Below are 23,326 nucleotides of genomic sequence, written 5' to 3' on the forward strand. Positions count from 1 at the left end.
ACTGAATAAGACATGAAAATTATGCTAAGCATAACCATAATATTAAAAAGATTTGCAAATGCAGTCCTATGGTATTTCAACTAGCATATTTCTTGGAAAGAAACAAGCCAAGAAAAAGTTCATCTCCTGGATCTACAAACTCTCCACTTTTCAACTTGCCAATTTCATAAATCAACATGCTATGGGACTATAACATATACTGGAAGCATAAGTGAATGTTTATAGAATAGAGTTTACATTCAAGTTTCACCACCATTTAAAACTAACATTAACAATACAATAAATAGATAAAGCAAAAGAATTTACCTGAATGCTGTCCTTTCCAATCCAACAGCACAAAAAGTATTCTTCCTTTTTGTCACCAGAGTGGTAGCTATAAAGAACAATGTAACAATCACCACCGTAAAATTTGCCAATTTCTTCTTTTGGAATTTTTGCTTTGGCATTGCCATTTATCCTCCAAACCTGAAACACAATAGCAATGTCATAATCTCATTCACAAAGAACCTCAAAGGCAACTGCATAATCATGAGCTTATGCACCTGGTAGACCAATGAAAAAATTGGAAACTCTATTCCATCAAATGTGAATATATAGTATCAAATAATGAAAATCATATGGCACTTGAAAGACAAAAACAAATGAAGTGAAATTAAAAGAATAAATGATGATACTAAGACCTCATTTTTTCCACCCTTCTCAAGTAACGGAGGGACTTCCTCATTTGTAGGAGTTGCCTTTGCCACACCCTTGACATCAACGCCCTGCTGCTTCAATAATGCTAAAAGAATCCAGCCCAAAATTAACTTTCATGATGCAAAAATTTACCAAGAAAAAGCCATCGATGTTAATCATTCATTCCTACCAGCTACTTTTCCTCTTCCATCCTCAGGACTTGTAGTGCTTGGTCCCATTGGCCATGATTCAAAATTTGATTTGAATTCATGTGGCTCAAATCCTTGAATAACCCGAATTACACGTGTAGCCCTCGGTCGTTTTTGGCTGACGATGAATTTCTGAACAGTTAAACAAACTTTTCAGTGAAGCTAATAATGTGGGGTATGAAATAAATATATAGTTTACAAATGGGATGAGACTCTAACACTGATGACATAAGTATACAGCTTGTACCTCAGCAACTAAGCTTGCAGCTTTTCTTTCATCAAGTTGTGTTACTCGGCCTACCCAAACATATATATCTGCTCCACAGTCCAATAGATAACACTGAGTGTTTTCAAGCATTGTTTTAGACAATGCACCTTCAACAAGCTTCACCTGATCAGCACAAATACTACACAAGGCAACTGTCACAACTTACCAAAAAGAAAATTTTGATCCAAAAAATAATTGTAGATGGCATCTAGATGCTCTTTTGATGCAACATAATTCATGATAAGTGTCAGCATCTTATGTTCCTGCTTTTTAATTTTGTTCAAGATCATTGATTAATTCTTGTAAAAAATTGAATGCTTTAATTGGTGTTAGATAAAAGGTCCCAACCTTCAGTTGAAGGTAGGTTTAACAAGTGCAATGCCCAATGACCTCAAAGCAACATTATATTTGAAGTAACAGCTAAAGGTGGCTAAGACAACTCTCAAGCATATCAAATCTTATGTGAATTATGATTCATTGAGAGAATTTCCCTTGATGTTGTAAAGTTAATAGTATTCATTCTATCACCTATATATTTAGAATTTTTGGCCCACATTTAGAATCAATCATCCATCTTAAGATATGCATAGCCCGGGTCATTTCATTTCAAATTCCACCAATGGCCCGTGTCATTTTCTAAAAGGTTCCACCAATCTACCTTTACTATGCAAGTGTACATACATATGCACACAAATTAAAAGTGATGAAGAATGAAAGACTGTATTATTTAACTTTCATGATTAGGCTAACTGCAGTTTGCGTCTCTCATGTTTACTATTAAAAACATTATATATATATATATATATATACACTCCAAAATACCCTATAGGGGTATTTTAGTCTTTTCACATCTTGTAAAAGTTGTTTTTATTAAAACAACCTTTTTTGTTTTTGTCTATTCTTTTTTTCTTTTTTTGCTTTTTATTTTTTTCATAAAGGAGACCTTGGAGGGCCACTATTGGAGTCGTTGGGGTCCCCAACGGTCATATTTATGACCGTTGGGATCCCCAACATCTCCATATATGGGAGCCCCAAGGCCTCCCTCTCTCTTTTTTGTTGTATATATAGTGTGTAAAACCCACACAAAAAATTAAAAAATTTATTTGGACTCGGGCTGGATCCGGATCCGGATCCGAACCCGACCCGGATCCGCCAGGTGTTAGTCGGTTGCGTGCTTATAAAAGCACGCAGCGGCAAGGGGGGGAGGTTTCTCGAAACCTCCTTCCCCTCTGTTCTCTCTCTCTCTCTCTCTCTCTCTCTCTCTCTCGTATCTCTCTCGGTACCCGACCCCCTCTCCCACTCTCCTTGCGTTTGCCGAGCAGCGGCCTCCGGCAAAGCTCGCACGCCGACGACCTTCCCTCCGGCAACCCTCCAGGTACGTGCCGCCTCCTCCTCTCCTTCGTTCATTTTTCTCTCCCTCACATCTCTGTTGCGCAGGGAGGGGGGCTAAGCCGCCTCCCTGCTGCCCTAAATCGCAGGGGAGGGGCACAACCCCCTCCCTGCGACTCCTTTTAGAGAGCGAGGGGCCGAGCCCCTCCCTGTGTCGTATTTTGAAAGTGAGGGGTCGAGCCCCCTCACGATGACCTCTGTTTGCAGTGGAGGGGTCGAGCCCCTCCCTGCACCCTTGTAGGCAAGGGAGGGGTCGAGCCCCCTCCCTCGTCTCCTTTCGACAGGGGAGGGGCCGAGCCCTCCCTGTGCTCCCTGCGGCCAAGGGAGGGGTCGAACCCCCTCCCTACACCACCTTTAGCAGGGGAGGGGGCCAGCCTCCTCCCTGCTCCCTTTGATGGTGGGGGAGGGGTCGAGCCGCCTCCCTGCTCTCTGCCAGCGACAGGAAAGGGGCAGAGCCCCCCCTCCCTGTACTCCTTGTATGCAAGCCCCTCCCTGTGCACTCGTTTTGCAGGGGAGGGGCCGAGCCCCCTCCCTGCACCCTCAGTTTGACGGGGGAGGGGCCGAGCCCCCTCCCTGCGCCTTCTTCTTCTAGTAGGCAGGGGTGAAGCCCCCTGCCTCCACTAACTTCAGCAGGCAGGGGAGAAGCCCCCTGACTCCCCCTTTATGATAGACGGGCAGGGGCCTCGCCCTTGCCTCCTTGCTCCTTCGGTAGGCAGGGGTGAAGCCCCCTGCCTCCCTTGTTTTTGTTAGGCAGGGGTAACACCCCTACCTCTCTTCCACATTGTCAGGCAGGGGCACAACCCCTGCCTACTCTCGCTTTCGGAAGGCAGGGGCGCAACTCCTGCCTCTGTTCGTTAGGCAGGGGTGCAGCCCCCATGCCTCCCCATTTTTCAAGTTCAGCAGGTTTACAGGGGCACGATGCCCCTGCCTCTACTTATTTCACGTCAGGACAATGGCAACGCCCCTGTCCTCTCTACCTTTCTGTTTGAGATAGCATGTTGATGTCTCGCTTTTGCAGCTCGTATGACGGATCCCGCTCGCGGCCCGCAGCCCGAGTCGTCAATCACTTACACCCGCAGACGCCAATAATCTCGCAACTCCCCAAGGTAGGGGAAGATTGCACGGAGGACTTGGACAATTGAATTGAGTTCAATTAACTAAAAAGGACAATTAAATAAATATATATGCATATATATATATATATAAATATATATGCATATATATATATATATACGAGTACGCATTTAACTCAAGGATGTGGTTTCGCGATCCTTGTCCTTTACTTTCTGTCATGTCTTTCATTTGCCATCGCGCTTTGCGCCCAGTCTCCTGCTTTTGCAAATGTTTCATTACTGCCTTGTCGTTGCAGATGACGCTCTAGTTTTTGCTCATTGCATGTTCTATAAAGGCATCCTCGTGAATGATGCAAGGGGCATTTACCGCTCTCCCTCTTGCGATTAGAGTAGAGTCGGGGGCTTAACGATACATCCTCGTCTAAGGAGAAAGATCCCTAGCAAGGATCCTGGATTTTCGAGTGAGCAATCCTACAAAGTAGACTTGAGAATTTAGGGAGCTGCGCAAAAGCATCAAAGACTGCCTAAATCGAAGTATTTGGAAGTATGTGATTGGCTGGTTCTGTTCGTCTATTCGACATATTTCGGGTAATCCCGAATTGGAGCTTGAGCGAACTTCTTAGCCGGGGTTCTATTGAGAAACTCGTATCCCGTCTATCGAGACGGGTATCGAGTCATGCGAGGCATGTAGATACCCCGATAGCGGATGGGATTCTAGCAAATCCCATTCCAGATGTTGGCACAAGCAGTTGACTGTTTTCAAAGATAAAGAATGTAAAAAGTAAAGTTTGAGAAACATTACATCTTTGCGAAACACTTCTGTTAAGGCTCCTATTGAGGAATTATATCCCTTTCATCTTAGAGTACTTGTAGTTGTGCACTACACGTTAGTACTGCGATGATCGGATGAGACAGTCGTGCGACCTCGAATAATGTTAAATGCACAATGCTGTAATCACATAAAATGGTGATTGATCGCCTTCACAGGTAAGATGCTCGAGTGGTTGAAAGACCAGAGCATATAGAATGAGTCGTTAGTTAAGCAACGCCTAACGCACCCATTCGTCCTTTGGTTTCTATCAAGGGAGTGGATGGATCGGTACAAAAACTCCAATGGACAGGTTGTTAACAACCACCCCACGGGCAAAGATCTGGTTTCCCCAGTCATTGGAGTTAGGAGAAGGAACTACCAAACATTATCCTAGGTGGTAGATCCCATGGACTTCTGCAGAAGTTGGATGCATTCGTTGCCAAGTAACTGCCTTTGGGGAATCCTCTCTCGGCTAAAAGTCGTCCCCTTAGGAGCGGACTCAACTAGCTATTCGGGTTATTGAAAATACATAAAATAACAGACGCCCAAACTAGTCTCAGTTATTTCTACGTTTCGCGTCTGCGCATACCCGCAGGTCAGTAATATCGAAACATAAGTCTGTTCATACTGGTTGATGGGTCATAAGACTTGCTTGTTGTGTAGTAGTTCACAGCTTACGATCAAATGAATCGTCTTGTTGCGTTTAACAGTTGCACTGCTTACTTGCTTTGAACTGCTTACCGGTTTAACGATTGTTATGCTATAAACTGCTTAGCATGCTGAATTAAATGCTCTTAATTCAGTTTCCTGTAGTCTCTCTTGTGCGCCTACTAATTTTTTGCGAAACTAACCCATTATATGGGTACAGGTAATAATTAGGTACACCACGGGCGATGGCGCGATATGGCAAGATGGCTTCAAGATTTCCTTTTCCTGCTCTTAGCTCGCGTCCTGGACGTTTTGGGGTTTTGTCACGAATTTTCCTTTGGATATCCGAATTTTGTACTATTTAGAAACTTCTTTAAATGAAAGTGGCTTTTCCAAGTGTTTTGTAAGTAACATATGTAGTGAGTTTTGGTTCTTTTAACTAACGTGCCCAAAGTTGTCAGCTTGCCTTTCTAAATTCAACAAAAGAATTATCTTCCGCTGATTACATAAACAAACTCTGAAAGGAAAGAGATTTTCTTCTAGTCTCTTGCCTGTTTTTTGAAAGGTTCGCAAGTTTGAAATTTTGGGGCGTTACATAGGGGGTGTTCCCCCCTCTTAATGTATCTTTTTCCTCATTCTTTATAGAGGTTTTTACTCTCTCTTAATAAAATTATTTCTTTTTAGTCTCTTGGCATTACCCCTTTGTGGGTTTATGTAATTGTACTTTATGTGCTTGCGATTTCCCCTTAGTGGGTTTGTGTATTTTGCACTTTATGTGCTTGTGATTTCGTGTTCATTATTGGACCTTCAAGTGTTATCACTTGTTATTTGTATTTCAACCTATTTTCTTACATGGTATCAGAGCTCGGTTGTGATCAAGTTATTCTTTCGGTGCATTGGGAAGTGTGTCATTTAAAATTTGAGAAGGTGGTGAAATATTTGTTATCTCTCTTTTCTTCTCTTCTCCTTGGATTTACTCGGTATGTATTTTACATTTCTTAAGTATTTCTTGTGTTAGTTAGCTCATGCATTATGCATGAGAAAAATATTTATTTTCTTTAGCGTTATATATATATATATATATATATATATATATATATATGTATAAAATTATATATATATATATATTTTTTTTTCTCTATGTTATTTGTTAAATCAAAAAATAAAAACAAAACGTATGCTTTCAAATTTTTAAATGATATTTTAATCATCATTGAACTTGTTTTCTTATCATTTTTTGTTTATCTTATATCTTAAGAAAACTAGATGTGTATCATCATGACATGTTTGAATCTTGAATTTTTTCAAAACTTGCCTTAATATATATATATATATATATATATATATATATATATATATATATATATATATATATATATATATATATATATATATATATATATATATATATATATATATATAATCATGTAGACCTTAGATGGTTCGTTAATCATGTTCATATCTTAAAATAATTTAATAATAACATTATATTTCACAAAGTATAATCTTACTTGAACTTGTGTGTATAACAATAGTAATGACTTTAGGTGTTTTGGACTTATGATTATGCTGTTGACCTCACGCCTTGCATATGATTTAAACATTGCATTGCATGCTTGATGGACATGCGTATTCATGTTTAGAACCCTTGACTCGTTGTATATTTAAAAATGTAAAATTTTATACAATGACTTTAGTGCTTTAAATTTATCACTTGCATATATGCTTAAATTTGTTTATAAGCATGTCTTTTGTATGAGATGTGTGGCTTTAATTATTGCATATACATGAGTCTTTTTAATCTCTTTATGAGAATGTATGCACTTGGTTTTTCTTATGGTTCTTTTGGTATCTATACATATGCTTTGGTTCTCTTTAATGGCGTTGATTGTCTCATAATCAACTTGTGAGTTAAATCTAAGCAGTCTTTTTCGAAATCATATATATTGTTTTCTCTTTAAGAGTCATTAGATTCTTTGTTGTGATATGCTTTATTACACTTATTTCTTGATTGATGATTCATGAACTCTTTTTGAAGAATTGCTTATAATAAGCATGATTCTTATTTGCTTATTAAAAATTGTTAAAATTGTCATGAGACATATTGTAGGATATATGATTGCACTACATTCATTCTAAGATTTCATCTTATTTGTTGAAGTCTTTTTTCAAATCGGTTACTTTTATGAACTAGATCAAGTTAGCTCCTTATAGAACTTGCTTATGTTATCAATGCTTCTTAAGCATTTTCTGTATAAATAAAATAATATTTATTTTTTAAGTGTTCCTCCATTTATACCCTTTCAAGGGTCATGCTTGTAGTGTCTCCAGTAGACACCTTTTTGTGAGTTCTTCGTACAGTTGTGGAAGATCTATTATTGAATTTGATCTTTGCTTTTCAAATCGGTATTTTATTTAAAAAATATTTTCCATGAGTATTTATTGTCTTATAGCATTTATGTTATTCATCAGAGACTTTTACATGATGCATCAATATTCTTGGCCTTGTTATTATTGAATCAGAGATGTTTGTTGGAGTGAGTTATTTGCACCTCGTATTATGTCATTTTAGATTGTCAATTTGTAGTTTGACTCTAACTGATAGTTATGTGATCTCTGATTGTAAGTGTGTGGTATAACTCATTTGTTCTTTGGCCATTGACTTTATTATGGATGCTTTCAACTATGTGTATTTGTGATGACTATCTATTTTTTTGAAACCATGGTGTTTCAAAATGTAGTTAAAATTGATATTGATTGCAGCCTTCTTACCTCGGTTGTCTTTTCCTTTTTATGCCTCTTATCTAAGTGTCATTATATGTAGACGATGGATGTTTATTCACACCTTTGTATGTGATTCTTAGCTCATTGTTGGCTTTGTACTCTTGTTTTAGTCGCTGATACACTTGTTTCTAAGTGTCATTATATGTAGACAAGAGATATTTATTCACACCTTCATGTGTGATTTTTAGCCCATTGTTGGCTTTATACTCATGTTCTAGTAGTTGATACACTAGATCATTAGTGTCATTATTGTTAAAATATGTTCCTTAATCAGTGTAATCATATATATTTTATATATATAAAGGTTGATGCATATACATATATGGTATATATGTATATGTATCTACCTAATTATATATATAAAATATATATTTCTCTATTATTAGTCGTAGGGGTAGTTTAGTCATTTTATGTACTTTTACGCATATTCCATTTGAAATTTTATTGTAATTTATTTTTTATTTTTTATTTTTTATTTTTCTTTTCTTCTTTTTGTGGTTTGCGCCACCTAGGGAGGCTCCCCAAAGGAGTCGTGGGGCCCCAACGACTCCTTTGGGAGTCCCCTATGTGGCTCCTCTAAGGGGTTATAAATAGGGGTCTTCCCCTTGTATTTCATTATTATTGAGGGAGCTTTAGCTCCATTGTAAAAGGGGTTTTACCCTATTTTTCATAATAAAGAGCTATTTTTTTAACCTTTTGGCTTAACCCCTTTGTGGGTTTAACACTTTATGTGCTTTTGGTTGCCTCTTAGTGGGTTTGTGTATTTGCACCTTTAGTGTGCATTTATGGGTTCATTATCGAACACTTTGTTTTCTAACATGGTATCAGAGCGAGGTCACGATCGGGTTGTCTTTTGGTGCATCGAAAAGCGTGTCACTCAAGAAATGGTGAAGTATTCATTGTTCTTCTCTTTTTTAAAGTTATTCGGTATGTATCCCCTTTCTTAAAGTATTATGAATTATAAAACTAATTTTCTTGCATATATTTTGTAAATTTAGTATTTATGATAGTTGAATCCTTTCTTTTCACATTTCACATTTCACGTGTTCGCATGTTTTAAAATATCTCCTTTTAAAATTTGGTAAACTTGTTTGTTTTTCAAATATATGATTGCTCAAAAATGGATCGTATATTATATTTTTAAAATTTGATGTCAATCCTACTTGAACTCGTATGGCTTTAGGTGTTTTCTATTATGTTGACTTCAAGTATTAAAAGCTTGAAGTTAGTATTATCCGTGCCTTTGTGCATTTGTGAAAGTTCTCCTTGTACCCTTGTGCACACTTCTTAGCATTGTGTTTATACACGGATATTTTTTAGAGATTTTTTATAAATGAGCATACATGGTTGTGATAAAAATCTTTTGTATGTGTAAGAAGTTCTTAAAGAAAGTTTGGATAAGATTGAATTTTTTTTATATGAAGGATTGTGATAATTCACATAGTTCTCTATGCATTCATCGATTACCCATCACATATAATAATAATTTATGTTTTTCAAAATTGTCTTCAATTATGTGAGATTTGTGATTTTTTACATAATTGTTTCATGATTGACCTATAAGTTAACTTCTAAAATTATATATGTTTTCTTGCTAAATTAATGATCTTTGCTTAAAAGCTCTTGACTCTCGTATGAAGCCTAATTTGTTTTGAGGTCCTCTCTTGTTTATAGTTTTTAGTGCATTTTTTGTGAAAAATTGATATGATTCTTGTATGAGAATTTCTCATATCTAAATCTTTGTTGTTCACTTTTTTATGAATCCTAAGTAGTTCTTGTTAATAATAACTATTTGTGAGAACTCCTAAAGGTCTTTCAATGTTTTGGGTTTATTTAAAGAATTTTGAATTTTTTGTGTTAAATATGTTGTATGAACCATTGTGTTCATTAAGAAAGATCTTTTAAAAGAACTTCCCACACTATATAGAATCTTAATATGCATAGTGTGTCTATTGCATCTTTTGGTATAAAAGATTTCATTAGTTTTGATTTTCTTCTAATGATGCAACTTTATAAACTTGTTTGTTTATATTTTTCACATAAGGTTTCAAAACCTCTTGATTGTATCTCTTCTTTTAAAAGAATACCTACGTTGGCCGTAATATGGTCTTCTTTGTCTTAAATTGCATTTGTTAAGCATATAATTGCATAATTAAGGCTTGAGGGTCTCAAGCATTCCTTCTTTTCTATAAAATACATGCCTTAGTGCATGTTTGCTATTTTTACGCCTTTGTGCGTATTTTTTCAAGTGTTGTGTGAGTGCTTTCGTGCACATCTTTTGTAAAGCTTTTGTGCTTGTATGTGTATTGTCTCTTTGTAGACATTTTTATATTGTGAAGCTTTTGTGCACATTTCTTTTTGTGAAAGTGTAATGGACTTGGATATTGACTCTTTTGTTTAATCATTATAAGACATTGTAAGTGCTTATACTACTTTGTATGTTTCCGCATATCTCATCACAATCAAAGAATATTAAAACTTGTATGGGATTTAATCCCAATTTTATAAATTTTCAAGTACTTTTGAATATTCTTTCTTAGGGTATCGTGTTAAAGCACTCTTTGTGAACCGTTATGGTTCTTGTGATTTCTTTGTTAAAAGCTTGGTTTTCTTCTCTTGATTATCCCAAGATGATTTCTTTATATGTCATTGTGTTTTTGAAAGAGTATTTTTGCCTTTTATGGCCCTTATTTTGTTCATCACAAGTTGTTATATGATGCATCAATCCTTTTTGGCCTTGTTATTGATATATTAGAGATGTTTGTCGAGGTGAGTTATGGGCACCTCGTGTTATATCATTTTAGATTGTCAACTTGTAGCTTGACTCTAAAATGACTTGTTTTGAGATCTCTAATTATGAGTGTGTCACTCATTTGTTTTTTAGCCGTTGATTTTATGGATGCTTTTAATTATGTATACTTGTGATGGATGTCTAAAGTTTGAAACCTTAGTGTTTCAAGGTATATTGAGAAATTGATGTTCTTTAATTGGATTTCCATTACAAGCTTTATTGTCTCAAGTGTCTTCTCCTTTTATGCCTCTTATCTAAGTGTCATCATATGTAGACAAGACATATTATTCACACCTTTGTGTGTATTGGTAGTCTTTTGTTGGCTTTGTTCTCTTGGTCTAGTAACTTAACACACTTGTCTTGAGTGTCATTATATGTAGACAAGGCACGTTGATTCATACCATTGTGTGTGATTTTTAGTCCATGTTGGCATTTGTATCCTTATTCTAGTCGCTGAGATGTATGCACATGGTTGGCTTCTTTCACTCAATTCAAGTGTCATTTTATGTAGACAAGATATGTATTGTCACACCGTGTGTGTTTTTAGCCCATGGTTGGCATGATACTCTTGTTCTAGTAGCTAAACATGCTTGTTTTGAGTGTTATTTTACGTAGACAAGAAATGTTTTTTAGTCCATATTGGCATTTATTTTCTTGTTCTAGTCGCTGATACACTCATTTCAAGTATTATTATATGTAGACAGGATGTGTTTATACACACATTCGTGTGTGTCTTTAGCCTTTAGTGGCATTATGTTTATGTTCTTGTTCTAGTAGCTTATACACTTGATTTTTGGGTTTTTTGGAGGTCTAATAAGGTGATTGCTTATAATGGATAAACTATTGTTGAGATTTACAAAATTTCATATTTATGGGAATTTGAAATTTGGTATTAATATGAGATTTTTTAACTCGTGTTCACTTTATAGCACAATTGCTATGTGCACATATTGTTCAAATCAAAGAATATATTTTGATAGTTTTGTCTCATAAATGGACTTAAAACTTTTTGAACTCTTGTGTTTTATACACTCTTTTATCTTATGCTCTTGAGCATTTTCTTTGTGAAATTGCCTTCAAGAGAATTGCTCAAATCAATAAACACTTGTTTTCCTATCTTGTAAGCTCAAGTAATATTACTTGATTGAAGTATGATTGGAGCGTGTTTATTAATGACTCTTTTAAGTGTTGATTCAATATGCATATGCTCATAATGACTTTTTAAGCTCTCACTTGATTAAGATTCATATATTTTCTTATGTGTTGGCTCTTTGAAGGCTCTTTATGTTGTCACTTCATGAACTATCTCAATGTTCCTCATTGTGGTCTTTTGTTTGTTCATTATTAAATCATGTGAATGCATTAAGCATTCTTATTATACATTTCTGCATACACTTTAAAATTTTCTCATTATTTTTTAAGTATATGATTTTGAAACATGATCTTCTAAAATCATTTTGCATGCATAAGTAATTATCTTGTCCTGACGAATCCTGTGCTTTAAATAAAATAATTATGCTTTTATATCTTTTTGCACCATTGTTTCTTGGATGAATCATCTTATATGGTTTTGATTGATTCATCTTGTTTGGAATATTCCACTTGATTAAAGTGCAAAAATATCTTTTACTTAGACCTGTTCTTGGTTTGTTCCACAGGATCTTGAAGATGAGATAGAAAGGAGTACCTTGGATAGATCATGGAAAGTGCTCACCAATAAAGACTTTTGGAGGAAGACATTTGCTATTTTCATGACATCCTTACTGAAGACTCTTGAAGCCTTGAGATTCTTCCTCTTGTATTCTTCAATCTTTCCGTTCCCCACGCAAAGTTTGAGGGGGGTGTTAAAATATATTCCTTAATCAGTGTAATCATATATATTATATATATAAAGGTTGATACATATACATATATGGTATATATGTATATGTATCTACCTAATTATATATATATATATAATATATATTTCTTTATTATTAGCCATAGGGGTAATTTAGCCATTTCATATACTTTTACACATATTCCATTTGAAATATGGTTGTAATTTATTTTTTATTTTTTATTTTTATTTTCTTCTTTTTCTGGTTTGCGCCACCTAGGGAGGCTCCCCAAAAGAGTCGTTGGGGAGCCCCCAACAGTCACAAATGTGACCGTTGGGGGCTCCCAACGACTCCTTTGGGAGCCCCCTATGTGGCTCCTCTAAAGGGTTATAAATAGGGGTATTCCCCTTGTATTTCATTATTATTGAGGGAGCTTTAGCTCTATTGTAAAAGGGTTTTTACCCTATTTTTCATAATAAAGAGATATTCTTTTAGCCTTTTGGCTTAACCCCTTTGTGGGTTAAGCACTTTATGTGTTTTTTGTTGCCCCTTAGTGGGTTTGTGTATTTGCACCTTTAGTGTGCATTTATGGGTTCATTATCGAACCCTTTGTTTTCTAACAATTATATGTAGACAGGAGTTTTTTATTCATACATTTGTCTGTAATTTTGCCCTTTATTAGCATTATGCACTTGTTCTAGTCGCTGATACACTAGTTTTAAGTGTCATTATATGTAGACAAGAGGTGTTTATAAACACCTTCGTGTGTGTCTTTGGCCCTTTAGTGGCATTGTATCTATGCACTTGTTCTAGTCACTTATACACTTGATTTGTAGGTTTTGGAGGTCTAATGAAGTGATTGCTTGTGGTGGATGAACTATTGTTGAGATTTGCAAAATTTCATATTTATGGGAATGTTTAAATTTTTTATCTTCCGCAAATTGGTTTTGATTTGCATTCCCTTTATCACGTGAGATTTTTTAATTTTGTAATGAATTTTTTAAACCTTTACTACTTGTTTTTTTCCTTATATGAAAAACTATTTATCAATAAAAGTTCATGTATATATATATATATATATATATATATGTATATTTGGACCTCTATAATTAAAATCACTCTAAGATGAGTGAGTTATGTTTCTAATTGATTATCGCGCCCACATTGTGGTACGTATAAATTTAATTAACTCGTCTTTTACTGATAAAATTAGTTGTCTTTTCATTATTGTTTCATGTGTTTTGAACATGCTTTAACCATATGATATATATATATATATATGTATTAGCATGAAGTTAATTCACTCTTTCTAATCCGTTTTGTAAAAGTTCTCTTACTCATTCAATAAACTTGTTCTTTATTTTTCATGCCTTTGTGCATGTATACTCCTTTGAGAGTGTTCATCTTGCCTTTGTGTGCATTTTGGTCAATTGAGAATCTAGTGCCCTTGAGCACATAGCTTTAGTTTTGAAGACATTTTCACATGGTGCATGATTGAAATGCTCCTTAAGTATTTTTGGGGGGATAAATAAAGATTCATTATTTTATCGTGTTCTTTCATTTATATCCTTTTATGGGATTTGTTCGAAGTGTCTTTAATAGACACTCTTTTGAGAAATTCGTATGCTTTTTGGAAGACCACCAGTTCACTTTTATGCATTATTGTTTTATTTGATAAATCATATGTTCTTTAATAATCAAATTTTCTCTTAATCAATGTTATGGTTTCTTGAAAAATAAGTTGATTCAATATATCTTGTTTGAAATTGTAAAGCCCGTTTAAAAAAAATGGTGTCGAACATATGTCGAGGCCGGTCCGCTGTATCGGACCTGGACCCGACCCGGGTTCTCGAACTTTCGAGCCTGCGTGGGCGAGGGGTTGCCCCTCGCCACTCTCTCTCTCTCCTCTCCACCTCCCGTCTCTCAGCCACCGACGATCGAAGTTGTCAGCAACTCGTTGTCACCGCCTCTGGCGCCTCTCTCTCTCTCTCTCTCTCTCTCTCTCTCTCTCTCTCTCTCTCTCTCTCTCTCTCTCTCTCGGTGTTCCGACTGTCTCCTCCCCCCCCCCCTGTCGCTGACGGTCCTCAAGTATATATCTTCATCCTCTTCGTCTTTCGCTTTTTCCAACAAGCGGTAGGGTTGCCGCCTGCATCGTGGCGACAGGCCGGCAGGGGCCAAGCCCCTGCCGCCTGTGGGTTTTTCGGCTGGATGGCAGTGGCAGAGCCCTGCCGTCTACATGCCTTACGCAGACCGGCATGGGGCCAAGCCCTGTCGTATCTTGCCTTTCGGCATGCCGACAGGGGCCAAGCCCCTGCCTCTCTTTTCTGGCAAACGGCAGGGCTTCCGCTTGCATCGCCTCTTCAGTCTGGCATAGGGCTCCCAGGGGAGGGGCCACTTGTGTTTTGGTCGATAGGGTGGCAGGGCCCCCCTGCCTGCCTCTTATTTAGGTGGCCCGACAGGGGTTGAGCCCTTGCCCCCCCCCCCCCTTCCTTCACTCGGTAGGTTGGCAGGGGCTGAGCCCCTGCCACCTCCCTGAGTTCGGGAGGGACAACAAGGGCCGAGCCCTGTCGTCGCCTCCCTCTCTTTTTCTCGTTAGGTGGGCGGGGGTCGAGCCCTGCCACCTCCCTGTGCTCAAGTGGGTCGGCAGGGGCCAGCCCCTGCTATCTCCTTGTATTCCGGTAGGTCGGCAGGGGTCGAGCCCCTGCCACCTCCTTGGGTTTTTCTGGTGAGTCGTCAGGGGGCTAACCAAGCCCTTTCGCCTCCCTTTTTTCCTTTTGGTAGGTCGGCGGGGGTCAAGCCCTGCCAGCTTTAACCCCACCCCCCTCCTTTGGCAGCGGTAAGGCCCTTGCCGCCTATAGTTATTGGGAGTTCGGCAGGGGTCGAGCCCCTACCTTTGTCGATGTTTCCTGTGGGTTGGCAGGGTGCCCCTGCCAACTCTTGTTTTTCCTGCAAGATGAGAGAAGCAGGGGCCCCTGCCCTTTGCCACCCTTTGGCAGGTAGGGGCCTGTTAAAATATGTAATCTCATAGACAGCTCATATCTCATATGTAATCTCATAGACAGCTCATGTAATCCCTTGTAATGTTTTTCCTGTTTTTTAGCTAGTTTAGTTCTAGTTTAAACCCAACTAGAACTCACTTAAAATCTATTTTTAGGACACCTTTAGGCTTCACCTTTCTTACTAGTCAAAAAGGTGAAGCTCCAAGGGAGCCGTTGGGCTCCCAATAGCTCTAATAGAGTCGTTGGGAGTCCAATGACTCCCTTGTGGCTCCTCTCCCCTTCTTCTATGAATATGGGGTTGTTTCCCCTTGTAAAGTATTCTTGGTTCTTTATTTTTTGTGGGAGTTTTCTCCCAAGTTTATGAAATCTTGTTCTTCATTTTATTTATACCCTCTTTTGGGTATTGTGTATGAGTGTGAGCTCTTTTGTTTAAATGCCTTTGTTTCATAAATCCTCTTTGTGAGTGTTGAAGAAACAATCCTTGTTAGGGATTGCTACATTCTTTCATGGTATCAGAGCAAGGTCGATAGAAGCAACAGTCCAGAGTTGTTCTTGTGCATTGGGAAGCATGTCGTTCGTGTTTTTCTCAAAGGAAAGAAGCCTCTTTGAAGGGCTAGTTGCGTGGAGCCTTGGAAGCTTGGAAGACTAGATATTTTTGCTTCTTGTGGTGGTGTATTTCTTTCTTTTTCTTTCCTTCTTCTCCTCTTCTTCCTTTCCTAAACTTGTAAAATGGATGACAATGATAATGTCACCATTAAGCCCATAAAACTCAATGATTCTAACTATGTAACATGGGTTTCTATCATGAAGCACCTCATTTGGGGAAAAGGGCTATGGGGATTAGTGGATGGAACCGATGAGGAACCTAAACTAATGCTTACTAAAGAAGAAGGAAAAGAAATACTTCTTTCGGAGGTAGAAAAAGTTAAAGTTGTTTCCACTTATGAGAAAAAGTGGAAAGAATGGAGAATGGGTCACACCAAGATTATGTCTTGGCTCATTTTTAGTGTGGATATAAAAAAATGTTCAAGCCTTGCGAAGTTTGAATACGCTAATGATGCTTGGGACTATCTCAAGAGAATGTATTCTCTTAAAGATGTTGCCCATAAATGTAATCTTCAAGAAAAGGTTCGCAATATGGTTCAAGGAGATAAAAGTATTAGAGAATACTATAATAGCTTGTCCGAGCTATGGGAAGAATTGGCTCTCCTTGAATCAAAGTAGCATTGTCTACAAGATATAGAGCTTTGCCAAAATCAAATAAGTGCGGAGCATTTTTTTTAATTTATTAATAGCTTATGACCGAAATTTGAGACAACTAAGTACGCTCTTCTTCATCGAGGGAAGGTTCCCTCTATTGAGGATACAATTGAAGAGTTGAGTATGGAAGAAAACTGACTGAAGAAAAGAATCTCAAAAAATGATGATGACTCAGTTTTAGCTGTTTCAAGACCAGGGAATCATGTTCGTGCATATAAACCTCCACATTTTGGAAGAACATATGATGAGAAATACGTAAGTAAGGTGGAAAGAAAAGAAGTAATTTGCTATTATTGTTATGAACCTGGGCACGTCAAGACTGTCAGAAAGTTCAACCTGCAAGAGACAAAGGTGAGGTAAAGAGAGAACAGGGGAGTCGGCGGCAATAGGGTTTACCCCTTTCTCTTATTATTTATATGTATTGTACAAAGTATAACATTACACAAGTAATAAAAATAAATTACAATATGCCACCGCCCTCTTGGGGCACACACGCATCCCGAGGTGGATCCTTGGAATGTGGTGCAGGTCGGATCCATGATCCAAAACTAACAGCCTCCCTCAAGTTGACTATGGTCTTTGATCATGCTCAACTTGTCCTTGAGTGCCCAAAACTGATGAGTGGATATTCCCTTGGTAAAGATGTCAGCAACTTGCATATCTGACCGAACATATGCAGGTTCAATTTCTTTTTCTTCCACCTTTTGTCTAACAAAGTGTTGATCGATCTCGATATGCTTCGTGCGACAATGAAGGATGGGATTGAAGGCAATATTAATAGCACTCTGATTATCGCAAAGAAGCATAGAGGACGAGATCGGTTCTTGTAATTCTTGCAGTAGATGTCTCACCCATGTAACATCGGTTGTTCCTGCTGCCATTGCACGATACTCTACTTCAGTGCTAGATCGCGCCACTGCCTTTTGCTTCTTGCTACTCCATGTTACAATATTATTGCCGATAAGAATGCAATACCCCGAAACTGATCTGCGCTCGTCAAGATCACCAGCCCAGTCCGCGTCTGTGTAAGTGAATAGTCGATGCCCTAACGTATAAGCTGTGTCCTTGGTATACATCAAGCCATCTCTAATCGTACCCTTTAAATACCGAAGGATCCTCTTCACTCCTTCCATATGTACATCTGTAGGAGCATGCATAAACTGTGAAGCCTGATTGACAGAGTATGCTATGTCAGGCCTAGTGAATGTTAAGTATTGTAACATCCCTACAACTCGACGATACAAAGTAGGATCATGATAAGTAGTGCCTTCTTTAGCACTTAGTTAGTTTATGATTTAGAAGGCAAGGTGTGCTAATTGGTTTACAATTCTCCATCCCTGTAGCAAGTAAAAATATCAATAGTGTACTTATGTTGGCTCAATGTAATAGTCTCATGTCGACTATCAACTTCCACACCCAAAAAATATCGCAAGGGATCCAAGTCTTTCATCTTGAATTTAGCCATCAGCATAGACTTAACCCAAGATATGTGAACCTCATCACTCCTGGTGATAATGATGTCATCAACATATATAAGCACCCAAACAATAGCTGAATCACTTTTGAATATGAACAATGAATGGTCTAGAACACTTTTAGTGAACCCATGATGTTGGATCTCCGTGGAAAAACTTTCAAACTAAGATTGAAAAGCTTGTTTCAAGCCATAAAGAGAGCGTCGAAGTTTACATACCCAATTGGATGAATCATGCATGTTATAACCAGGTGGCTGCTCCATGTAAACTTCTTCCTTTAGTTCACCATGCAGAAATGCATTTTTAACATCAAGTTGACTGAGTGACCATCCATGTTGTAACGCCAATGCAATGATAATCCTGACGGTGCCCAATTTTACTACTGGGCTGAACGTTTCATCGTAGTCCTGCCCATACTGCTGTGTGAAGCCTCGTGTAACCAGACGAGCCTTATAGTGCTCAACACTGTCATCCGGTTTGTGCTTGATCTTGTACACCCATTTGGATCCTACAACATTCTTGTTATCTGGCCTTGGTACAATCTCCCATGTATTACATTCATGCAATGCTTCCATTTCCTCATTCATCGCCTCTACCCAGGCACGGGAATGTACAACCTCATGAAAAGAGGAAGGTTCTATTTCTTTGGACACTCTGGTTAGAAATGTTTGAAAATCCAAAGAGAAATTGTTATAACTTACCCAGCGATCTATAAGATGTCTAATCCGAGTTGAACGTCGTAGAGGAGTCTCGTCATTGACTAGATGAGCTCTACGAGAATAAACAAGACCAGAAAAACGTGAGGATGTTGTTGTAGGAGGAATGTCTTCTATATGCGGTTCCACATAGAAAGTATAAGGTTCATTGTTTGTCAATAAAGATGAATCCTCATAAGGCAACGAATCATATAAAAGTGAGTCATTGAGCCAAGGATCATAATTGTCCTGTGTATCTGTGGAAGATGAACCCAGAATGTCAAAATTTTCATCATCAAAAACAACATTTCTAGATACCCGAATTTTGCCTGTATGAGAATCATAACACCTGTATCCCTTATAGTCATCTGCATACCCAAGAAACTTGCATTGTACAGCTCTGTCTTGAAACTTATTTCTCAATGAATGATCAATATGAACATAACATACGCAACCAAAAGGATGTAGTTCTTCATATGATGGATGACAATTATAAAGAACAGAATACGGAGAATTATCTTCAAGAATGGTCATGGGCAACCTGTTGATAACGTAAACAGCTGTATAGAAAGCCTCTGTCTAAAGAGAGAAAGGAATACCCACAGTGTGCATCATGCTCAAGGCTGTCTCAACAATATGCCTGTGTTTTCTCTCAGCTACTCCATTTTGTTGAGATGTATGAGGGCAAGAAATGTTACGTGTAATGCCATGCTCCTTCAAATATTCACTAAAATCATGGGATATGTATTCTCCCCCCCATCACACTGGAAATATACAACATTGGTATTGAATTGATTTTGGACTAGTGCATGAAACTGTTTGAACAACTTGAAAACTTCATGTTTGTTTTTCATGAAGTAAATCCAACTAAATCAAGTGTAAGAGTCAAGAAAGAGTACATAATATCGAGATCCAGAAAGAGAGGCAGTGGACGCAGGACCCCCAAACATCTGAGCATATAATCTCAAAAGGCTTTGTTGCTCTTTTATTGATACTATGAAAAGGAAGTACATGACTTTTGCATAAGTGACAACTTGGACATTTTGACTCTAAACTGACCGCGGGTATTAAACCTTTAGCAGACAACTTGTCAAGAAAAACTTGACTACAATGACCCAAACGAAGATGCCATAAGTCTGGCTTATTAAGTCTCAAGACTCTAGAAGAAGAACTATGATCTGTAGATCGACTCAAAAAAGTTGGAAAGGAAGAAGCTGAAGAAGCCACGGCTACGGAAGACGACGTCTTCAAAGGCACATGAGATTCTTCAAAGACGTACATGTTCCCGAGCCGTTCACCTTTAGCGAGCGTCTTCTTGGTGTGAAGGTCCTTAAGATAAAACAGAAGGAGTAAATTCAACGGAAGAATTTGTTTCATCAACTAATTTTGACACAGATAGAATATTCTTTTGAATAGCAGGTGTGAGTAAGACATTTGACAAGGGTAATTGAGATTCAGGCAAAGAAAGGGAGACATTTCCAGTGTGAGAGATGGGGTAGTGAGATCCATCTCCTATGACTATAGTGTCATTTCCAGTGTAAGGAGTCAAGTGAGAAAATTTACCTGCATCAGAAGTAACATGTGTTGCTGCCCCTGAATCAATATACCATATACCTTCATCATTTTTGCGCAAGTTCATCTGATTGAAAGTAGTCATAAGGATATTTTGTACGTCCTGTGGAAGAACTTGTCCCTGAGGAGTGCGTGCAAATGTCTGAATTGCCTTCTGCCCTGGCCGACTATTTGGCCTCTCTGTTTTGTTCCGGTTCTGAGGATTGTACCAGCAATTTGCTTTAACATGTCCCCGCTTATTGCATAGAAAACAAGTAGGAACACGTCCACCTCGTGGTACACTGCCTGAGCCACTACCTCCTCCACCTGGTGTAGGTAGTAATCTTCCTTTGTTTATAGGTGTTCCATTGGGACGAGGAGGAGTAAATAAGACTCTTGTTTGAATAGGCGTATGTGTCATCATCACAGGATGAGCATCATCTAACGCGTGTTCCTGATTTAAACTGACCTCATATTGCAAAAGCTTAGATTGAAAATCATCAAAACATGGAAAGACTGAGACAACCTGGAGTGTCGTGCAAAACATGCGATATTCAGGTCCAAGGCTACCTAATACCTGTTGTACCATATCCTTATCTGATACAGGACTTCCAATGGCAGCTAACTGATCTGTAATCACCCTGACATCCCCCATGAACTTTGTAATAGATTTGTTTCCTTTTCGCATGGATTGGAATTGCCACTTGAGTTGCAAAGCCCGATATTCGGAAACCTGAGAAAAGGAATGAGCTAGTCCATTCCACAACTCGGCAGCAGATTGATCATCAGAAATAGTTTGTAAAACAAGATCAGAAAGTGTGGAAGTGATGTAAGCAACTAATGTCTGATCCAGTTGTACCCATATATCATAAGCAAGATTGGTGGTTCGAAGTTGACTCACCTTCCCATCTTCACTTGTTATCTCTTGCACGATATGTGTAGGTGGGGCGGGTGATCGCCCATCTAGATGCCCATAAAGACCATGACTACGAATAAAAGGCACAATCTGACGCTTCCAAAGTAAGTAATTATCATGGGATAACTTGTGGGTCATGAGGTGAGTAAGAAAACTAGGGTTCAACTTGGAATCCATGGATTATACGAAGAATGAGATGTAATAACAGATAGGAAATAGGAATGGGATGATTCCAAATTAGAGTGCCGACTGCACTGACAGTGTATTGAGAGAAAAACCAGCAATGTCGTGTGCTGAAAATAATATCAGCGCCTTCGTCACACAGAGGAGTAGCAAGAAAAAGAAAAAAAAATGGGGAGAAAATCAGAGATTCGGCAGACTGGAACAGAATATTAAGACGTGCGAACCAAAAAAATATTGAAAGTGAAAAGAACCGAAAGAGAAACTAGAATGTGACGTGAAAAAGGATTAAGGAAAAGAGAAAGAAATAAATCCTACGTCCTTTAGAAGCATGTGGTGGTCCTTATAGGTCTTCTAGATGATTGATTTCCGCGCCTGTGCTCTGATACCATGTCAGAAAGTTCAACCTGCAAAGACAAAGGTGAGGTAAAGAGAGAAGAGGGGAGTAGGCGGCAATAGGGTTTACCCCTTTCTCTTATTATTTATATCTATTGTACAAAGTATAACATTACACAAGTAATAAAAATAAATTACAATATGCCACCGCCCTCTTGGGGCGCACACACATCCCGAGGTGGATCCTTGGAATGTGGTGTGGGTCGGATCCATGATCCAAAACTAACAAAGACACACTGCCCAAAGTTAAAGAAGACTTATGAAAAGAAGGTTGCTACTGTTGAAGCCCAGCAAGAGACAAAAGAAACATCTATTGGAAGCATGTCGTTATCTCAGTTAGTGAAGGCACTTCAACCACTTCTTAAAGGAGCTTTCCCATCTGCTGGAGTTGCGGTCTCTTCAGTAAGCATCTCCGATCCAAGTAAACCTCTTTGGTTTCTTAATTCTGGTGCATCTTTTCATATGACCCCTAACATAGAATTATTGTCTCAATATCATAACTCAAGTGGTTCAAACATTTTGACTGCCGACGACACTCCTCTTGAGATTAAGGGAATATGATGTTTTGAAAATTCGTCTCAAAACTCAAACAAATTTCGTATTCCAAAAATTAGATATATTCTCAAACTTAATTTAAACATTTTATCTGTATCTCAGTTAACTGATCATGGGTGTAATGTTTCTTTCTCCTCTCATGATTGTCGAATACAGGATCACCAGTCAGGGAAGCTGATTGGGGAAGGCCATAGAGAAGGAGGCTTATACTACATGGATTTTTTGGATTTTCCCAAGAGTACACTGTGTTGCAATGTTCAAAAATTGGATTTGAATCTTTTGCACAAAAGATTTGGACATCCTTGTATATCCAAGATTCAACACTTTCCGAACATGGAAAAATTTTGTAATTTTGAAACTTTTACATGTGAAAATTATATTCTTGGAAAAATGAAAAGATTACCTTTTCCGGAAAGAACTTTTGTTTCTACATGACCACTTGAGTTGATTCATTCTGATGTCTGGGATCCTGCACCAATTATATCAAAAGGTGGGTTTGTTTATTATATTATATTTGTAGATGACTTTACACGACACACTTGGATTTATTTTCTTAAACATAAATCCGAAGTCTTCTCGCATTTTAAAATCTTTCATAATATGGTAAAAAATCAGTTTAAAGAGGATATTTCAATATTTCCTACCGATTCAGGAGGAGAATTCTTATCAAAGGAATTCAAAGATTATTTAAATCAATATGGAGTTATACATCAAAGGTCATGTCCCTACACTCCTCAACAAAATGGCCTAGCTGAAAGAAAGCATAGGCACATTATTGAGACAAGAAGAACCCTCCTCATATCACATCAAGTACCAAAATTTTTTTGGGCT

The 23,326-nt window shown here is 38.0% G+C and overlaps 1 protein-coding gene across 1 annotated transcript in view; it reads right to left on the bottom strand.

Annotated features, from left to right (window-relative positions):
- LOC149843392 (villin-3-like) overlaps positions 1-23,326 on the bottom strand; it is a 73,546-nt gene that overhangs the window by 22,746 nt on the left and 27,474 nt on the right. Inside the window, exons 9-12 of the mRNA XM_089999759.1 lie at positions 1,132-1,291; positions 866-1,016; positions 681-781; positions 307-465 (exon numbers count right to left, since the gene is read on the bottom strand). Coding sequence (XP_089855885.1) covers positions 307-465; positions 681-781; positions 866-1,016; positions 1,132-1,291 — 571 coding nt within the window. The remainder of the gene's footprint in view (positions 1-306; positions 466-680; positions 782-865; positions 1,017-1,131; positions 1,292-23,326) is intronic.

The sequence above is a fragment of the Nuphar pumila genome, chromosome 3, assembly GCF_984573655.1.
Source record: "Nuphar pumila chromosome 3, dmNupPumi1.hap1.1, whole genome shotgun sequence".
NCBI lineage: Eukaryota > Viridiplantae > Streptophyta > Magnoliopsida > Nymphaeales > Nymphaeaceae > Nuphar > Nuphar pumila.